This window comes from Camellia sinensis, chromosome 13, assembly GCF_055761805.1.
Source record: "Camellia sinensis isolate YWXY chromosome 13, ASM5576180v1, whole genome shotgun sequence".
NCBI classification, from domain to species: domain Eukaryota; kingdom Viridiplantae; phylum Streptophyta; class Magnoliopsida; order Ericales; family Theaceae; genus Camellia; species Camellia sinensis.
In genome coordinates, this window is record NC_138973.1 from 26,479,410 (window position 1) to 26,487,107 (window position 7,698).

Here is a 7,698-nt window from a genome sequence, read left to right on the forward strand (position 1 = left end):
GAATATGTCAGTAATTAAGAACACCATGTGAACAATATCAAATTGTAATTATTGAATAATTGCCTTAGACCAACAAGGGTTGGTTTAGTTGGTAAGGCTCCTTCCCTTCGCCCATTTGGCTTAGGTTCGAGTCCCGCTGCCGGCAGTCCTTTGTTGGTGGGCAATATTGCGTAACGTTTTCCCTACCCCTAGAGTGAGATAGCCTCATAATTGCCTTAGGGAGCCACTATAGAATAATTTTTGTATGTAATGCATTGTAAATTCTTGTACTTTATAAAAGAATGTTTTATATTTTAAAAGAAATGTGGGTATAAAGGAAAATTTAATGAGTGCATCTAGAAGCTCCTCTTTTATTCCTCTTTCTTTCAAAGATACACAGCATTGTGCTTGACTAAAATAAGCTTGTGAAAGGGGCGATGAGCCTCAAAAGTTGTTATGATTTGGTGTACTTATCTGTTGGTTGAATTCAATACTTGATAGCTGTCACAGTTGGCATTCTATTCTTTGCTTTTTTGGTGTTTAAGAATTCTTTGTTTAAGCCATCAAAATACCTACCATTCACAAACTTTTAATTTGAGATTTTTGATTTCTTTATTATGTTATGAATACCTTTCATACATGTTTAGATATGACATTAAACAAACCTAAAATCCAAAGAAAATAGATTCAGGCTAGTCATGTTATACCCAAGCCCTGTGTTTTTAATCCAAGATTTGGAACATATTTGCTGCATTTTTCTGAAGCCAAAAGTTGTTAATCAAAAAACATGAACAGGCCTTTAACTCTTTTGGCATTTTGAGGCCTAACTTATAGTTTACATCAAGTATATGCTCGATTTTGTGAAGTTGATTTTCGGTGCAAAATCCAATAACACAACACTACTACTATGCAATTTACTTAAAATTATGATTCAAATTTAGATAAAATACTCGTCCTTGAATAACAAATAATTACCAGATTTTTCCACTTAATGCCTAATTATATAGAGCATATACAGTTGAAACCATGTTTTGAACATCTATTTCCCCCTATTGAATGTTCAAGAAATTCTCAGTTCCATTTTTCAATATATCTACCTTTTTGCAGTGTTACTTCATATTAAATCTTCGGTGGCTGCCGATGCTTACAAGGCTTCTATGGTTGCTGTCTGTTTCTTCATCAGACCTCCGGCCTTTTCTCCTATTCATCTCAGCATACATTTCCTCTATCATTGGTTTCCAGAGCCGAACTCGAGCATTTATGAACCAATTGGACACCTGCTCATAACCCATACAGCAAAATGAGATTAGAATATGGATGCTGGAACTACTTAATTGAACTTCGCATATGCTCAAGTTCAAATTGGAAAGGTGTCAACCAAGTGTCACTGAACAACTTTGGATGAGTGTCAAGCATGTCTCGGGAAATGTCTAGCAAGAATTGGTGTCTGACACAGACATTCTCAGCACAAAGTTCTCACAAAAATTTAATTTCAGAATCAAATTAATATTAATCTAATTAAATTAAAAGTTTATGAACCTGGCTCCTTGTCAATCCACTTTTCACTGCAAGCAAATGTTTCTCTGCGTCTTTAGGATACCTGAAAAACCCACAAAATTCATCATGCAAATTAAGTCTATTCAAGGATGAAAGATAATCAAAGATTTCTTGTTCCCAATGCGAGTTTTGTGTAAGCACCCCTCCCACAACATCAAGATAATTAGTCCTTTTCAATTTATTTAAGTTATTTTCCCACATAAGAATTAAGCAGAACGCAGAAGCTATTGCAAACAGTCCTGTACAGAATCCCAAAACAAATAAATAAATCATAACCCCCCATTAAAGCTGTAGCAAACAACACCACCCCAAGTATGAAGAACTAACAGGTTTGACACATTTGACCATTGACACCGTAATAAACAGAGGATAAAGCAACGAATTAGCTATCGCAAGAAGCAAGAATTTGAAAAAATTAACTCAAAATATAAGCTACTGTCAACAACAGAAGAAAGAAGAAAATGATGCATGCGTTGTCAGTATAGAATTGTTTGAAATAATTCAGAAATGTTTTGCTAATTGATCCAAATCCAAACAAATTAGCATTTATTGAATCTTTATGCACAAATGTCTACTACATTCTAGTGTGATAACTTACGGGTGAAGAAAATTCTGAAACATCCATGCTCGTAAAACGGAGACAGATCTTTCTGGCAAGCCTCTCTGGGGCCTCCATAACTGATGATCTTTACTTCGTAGCTGCTGGAGAGCCCATTGCTTCTGAATGAAAGATGTCTCAAAAGACTTATCTGCTTCCCTAGCATCATCTCCTTTGTTGAAATACAGTCCCGCTGTAATGATTTGGTTGCTAATTCTCTCCTTAAGGTTCTTATACAAGGAGGAGATTGATTGTAAAGCAAAACGAGCATGTAAGTGGGGATCCAACTCAGTTGCAGCATGGAAGGCAGATATTACTGTATGGATTTCATCCAAGCATTGGTTGTATCGCTCATCAACCTAAGTTCAGATGAGTATGAATCACATTCACCAACATAGTCTTAAGTTGCAAGGCACACAGTCCAGATAATAAATATAGACAAGAAAAGAAAAATAAAACACCAAGCAAACTCAATGAATCAAAGTTTGTGGAATTTTGGAAGTAAATTGTCTACCTTGGTTCTGCAAGAAAGAACATGAACAAGATTGTTCAATCAGGTTAACTTGGTCAAGTACATCTCTACTATTGAAACAAAGTTCTAAGATTTTATTAAGAATATTTAAAATTACACTATTTTTACACCGACATCCTTTTTAGTAAGGCTAATGTGATCAAAGCTAATGCAGATTGTAAAACACAAGATAGACAAGGTAAAATCTGCACTTAAAAAGGACGACAATTTCATTTTTTTTCATCCATAGGACTAACGAATTATTGATGAAAATGGCGTTTTAAGTCTGATGTGCATTAAAATCTTTAAGGAACCCAATGTGATAGTGCCAAACTTGTGAGGCTCAATGTGTTTTCTCCAAACCTCAAGGAAGGTTAGTGTAATTACCCTAAATAGAAAGGTTAGGACAATATAGTACATAAGCATCATACTATATCAACATACCACTTGAAGTAGAGCCAACAAATGCTTTTTCTTTGCTTCAACGTCCTGTCCTTGAACAACAGGTTCCATTTGACCCTCAAATCTATCATCTCCATCAGAACCCATCACTGTGTAGCCTCTGCCAGCAAGGCAACTTGAAGAGAATGAAAATTTCGCCCCAGTACCAATCCCACTAGCAGGATAGTTTATCTGGTCCAGATTTTCAAGTGAATAACTTGCAATTTCAGCAAGTATTTCTTGAATTACACGAAGATATCTAGATCCAGATAAAAATTGCGAAACTTGGACTGATCTACAAGAACCAAAACTCAGAGAAAGATTCTTACTGTTGCAAGATGTTTCTGAGCCAAATGGCATTTCATTCAGAGAACGGTGAGTAACAGAGGAACAGCTTATTTCTGAACATTGATCAGGAATACTTGTTCCATGAATAATAGAAGGCTGGCACGTGGCAAGACTTAGTGAGAGCTCATTTCTAAATTCCGAGGAGCCAGAAGGATTATCAGGGCTCACATTGTCCAACGATGTCCACCCGTTAGGATTAATGTTTCCCATTAATTGGAACGGCTGAAACCCTGTTCTTCCGGGGACTTTCCCAGAAAGCTCTGGAGAAGCAAGACACTTGTCGAAATCCCATTTATTGTTCACACCGCCAAGTATTCCGTCATATCCACAGTTCATAGAGGTTGCAAATGCAGAATTTAATGCATTGGAGTAGTCATTTGAAATAGAAGTTTTTAAAATCTCAAGAGGATTTACAGAAGGTGCAGAAGTTGCTAATTCATTCAGGTTATCATGAGGATCACACCGTGGAGCCAAAAGGGTAGCTAGTGACGCGACAGAAATGGGCTCTCCACCCATGAATCGCCCCAAAGCCTCCGTGTTACTGATTGGACATGAGCTGGTGAGTGAATTATCTGTAATGGTGTTTCTTCCAAGTGATGGATTCCCAGGAATCAATGCATCACAACCAAGATGGCCAACATGATTTGATATAGTGAAACCAGTGTGGAGATTGTTTGTGCATTCGCCTTGCAACATTGGAAGTGCAGGAAATTCAGCCATTAGCTGGTTTTGGTTGTTCGGATCAAGTGAATTGGGCTGAGCAGGGGAAACTGAGCTCATATGTGAGAACATTCCATCCATAAAAATAGCGTTGCGGTCACCCATATCCATTGGCACATTGAATGCATCATTCTCAGTCATATTATGGGGAGCGGAGGAATCAAAGTGCATTATGCATAAGCAACCTCAACATCATTTTCAAGGTTCTATGCTACTTACTGTGCTTATGACACCACTTTTGCAACCAAAAAACAGTGTTTGCCACCTCTTATGGGAGATCTCTCCACAAAATCAAGAAAATGATCGGCAGAGGATCACTAATAAGCCAATGAAAATGTTGCACTGCTATTGATTGCCATCACCTGAAGAGTTCCAAAAGCAATTTTTCGGTACACCATCACACACGTCAAAATATTTTGAAGAAAATAGAGAAATAAACTTCAGAATAACTCCAAACTGAATTAGTTATCATGATATGGAAATTATTTCTGTTAAGAAACTTGTATGGAAAACTATATTTATATTATCCAACTTCCCATCATAACTGAAGTGTCAAGTGCACTTTTTAGGTGGTCAATAGGGAACTTGATTTGGAATAAGAGTAGAAAATGATAAAGACATGTTAGCCAGGATGCAAAACCAGGAATCAGGATTAGTAGCATCACAACTTGCTGTCATAAATAATGCTACAAACTCAGAAACTTTCCACAGAAAGTACACAGGCTACATTCATCCTAATCGATTGCTGGTCTTGTCCAAAAAGAATGCAACATTGCATTCTGTGCCCTTTTTTGAAAAAAATTCCATGTTCCTAAATTTTAAGTAAGTGTATTCATACCCAAAAAGAGGCTAAAACCATGTTTGACAACAAAATCTAGTACTAATTATGCAATTTGGAATAGACGTACACTCGACTAAGAACAATGCACATGAACTTTTAAACTGCATACAATAGAAAGGAAGGGAAAGGAAACATAAATTCATGTCGAAAAAACAACATCAAATTGATGTTCAAAATCAGACAAAGTTACTATACTGTAGAGTCCCCAGGACACTACCGTAATCAACAACTGAATTTTTGTTAGCCAACCACATGCATAAAGTGGCATCCCAGGAATCATTATTGACATGCACCATGACCAGGACTCTCAATTTTTTCTTGACACCCCGTTATTTTTATTAAAACACCTGTTGTAAATGTCCATGTTATTGTTACTTAAATGTGTTTTGGTTGCTGTGTCAAAACATTGAGTACCAACTCTCATGTTTCTTTGTCCAAGTTATATTAAAAACCAATAAAGATTTTTAATCTTGAGGGGCTAAAAAGGGTGAGGTTTTGCCCAAAAAACAAAATCAAAATAAAAGAACAAAAGACAGCAAAAAAGAAGGGAAAAAAAATGGTAATGGTACATAAACCAAAACTTCTATACAAAATGATGTCACACCTTGTGATCATTTAATTTCCAGTTAAAACACCATTGCCTTTGTAATTTAAAAAATGTCACGACCACATCATTTTGGATGTACTTTTTGTTTAAGTTTTCTAATGCAAAACATTTTCCAAATATATATATATACAGAGGTTATGTCAATTACAACCTTTTGGAAGCCACCCTTCTGAGAGCTGTTCAAGGTTCATGGTAGTGGAAATCATAATCTTCATAATTGGAAATGCATTCTAATCAATACAGTTGGTTCAATCTAGTATGCAGTGGACAATAGAACCATGGTTAAGCAAGAACAACTACATAATGGCACCACTACAAGCTAACAAAGACTAAAACCACAAAAACTACATCACTTTGGAAGAACACAAATTAGAAGTAGAACACAGACATCAACAGAGAAATGTTGACACTAGAAAAGAGTAAGAGAGGCAAACATGAGAAAGTAACCAACCTGACAATCACTTGTAGTTGAAAGAAATCACCCACCACCAACACAACAATCTCTGAAAATGCATCGTCCTCCACCAAGCTATGTCAAAAAAAATAAAAAATTAATAAGAACAATAATCTGATCAATAATTTCTTTTCAGATTCAATAGATTTACCCAATCAGTAAAAAAAGACAAAGTGACTTGCTTTTAGTGATGGACACTATATATGTGGGTTTCCTCATAGAACCCAAAACAAACAAATGGAGTGCAAAGTTCACAAAGAGGCACTGTTTTTCTTCTTTTAACAAAAAAGAAACAAAGGTGAAAAAGCTAACAAGGAATCATGAAAGCCCCACCTTTCCTCAGAACCACAAGATTGAATAAAAGCCAAAAGATAAAAAAGTGGGTTTTATTTGCTTTTTCATGAGCAGAAAAAGTTGGGATTTTCTTCAAGAACACAAAACCCAAGGAACTGAGAAGTTCTTCAGAGTTTCAGACCCATGAAGAATCATGACCTCTCCCTCTCCCTCACTCACTCTCTACCTCACTCCAAGCACAAGATTTTGATTGCTCAAAACACAAATGGGTCTGAACAAAGCACACCCATTTCATAAAACCAAACCCATTAAAAAGCAAGAAAGGTAGTGCCAAAAAGCCAAGAAAAAAGGGACACTGTAGAGAGGGGTGAATGGAATGGACCCATTAATAAAGATAGAGAGAAGAAGAGCCACAAAAGGGTACAAACCAAGGATATATTGATAGATTTATACAGAGAAAAGAAAGATAGGGCAGAGAGAGAGAGAGAGTGAGAGAGAGACATTACTCTGTTTGGTGGTGCAGTGCCACTCATTTCTGTAGCAGGCTTTGAAGGGCCCCTCTCTCTTTCTCTCTCATCTCTGAGGAGGACTGATCTCCTTTGTCCTCCACAACACCTCTCTCTCATGATCTGTTTCACTGCAATCAGCGAAATCAAAATATCTGGATTCTCTCTCTGTTCAAACCCCTGTTCATGGCAGGTCATTTTCTCTCTCTCAGAAAAAAAAGGGGTTTACTTTATAGCAATTTGAAGCCAACAAGCTAAAGCTAAAAAAATGTTGATGAGAAAGAAGAGTAAAAGAGGGTAACAAAACCACACACTTTTTGTTCCTGGGTTTTACAAGTAAGGGGTTATGGAAATTTGATTGTGGGGATGGAACAAGAGTGGCACTGTTTTTGCACCCACCTGCACTGTACTTTGTGTTGTGTGTGTAGTTTTTAGAGAGAGAGAGAGACAGAGAGAGAGAGAGAGAGAGAGAGTATAGGGGGAAGGAAGGCTATGGTGGTGGTGAGGTGATGCAAGCAAACGTAAAGAGGTTTAGAAAATCTGAAAGGAGAGATATCTGACCAATTTATTATGAGTGCCTCTGTCGGCTAAATAAAATTAATAAAATTTACAGTGTGAAAGTAGCACGTTTTCATGTTACAACCTTGCTTCATACCCCCAGTGGGGTCGCGCACCTAGCGGCGTCCGGAAATCAAAAAAATAAAAATAAAAAATTATTTTTTTGGACCAACCCCCAACTGACACCTCACTGAGTGTCACCCCCAGCTGGGAGTAGGAAGTATTTTTCTTTCATGTTATTATTCGGTGGTTGATTTCAATTTTTTTATTTTTAATAAATATTT

At 36.8% G+C, this 7,698-nt stretch overlaps 1 protein-coding gene across 5 annotated transcripts; it reads right to left on the reverse strand.

The window, feature by feature from the left end:
• Positions 1-892: 892 nt before the first annotated feature.
• On the reverse strand, positions 893-7,455 carry LOC114289229 (uncharacterized). 5 transcript variants are annotated; one of them, XM_082901779.1, is made up of 6 exons: positions 6,852-7,455; positions 6,054-6,131; positions 3,090-4,516; positions 2,135-2,493; positions 1,519-1,579; positions 893-1,256 (listed from the first exon to the last, which is right to left on the reverse strand). In XM_082901779.1, exons 3-6 carry the CDS (start codon positions 4,323-4,325, stop codon positions 1,089-1,091), a joined length of 1,824 nt encoding a protein of 607 aa, XP_082757905.1. In that variant the 5' UTR covers positions 4,326-4,516; positions 6,054-6,131; positions 6,852-7,455; the 3' UTR covers positions 893-1,088. The 5 variants fall into 5 exon arrangements, with proteins under 5 accessions (XP_082757905.1, XP_028088699.2, XP_082757906.1 ...); XM_028232898.2 differs by having other exon boundaries at positions 6,857-7,428; XM_082901780.1 differs by having other exon boundaries at positions 6,390-6,869.
• Positions 7,456-7,698: the final 243 nt, after the last annotated feature.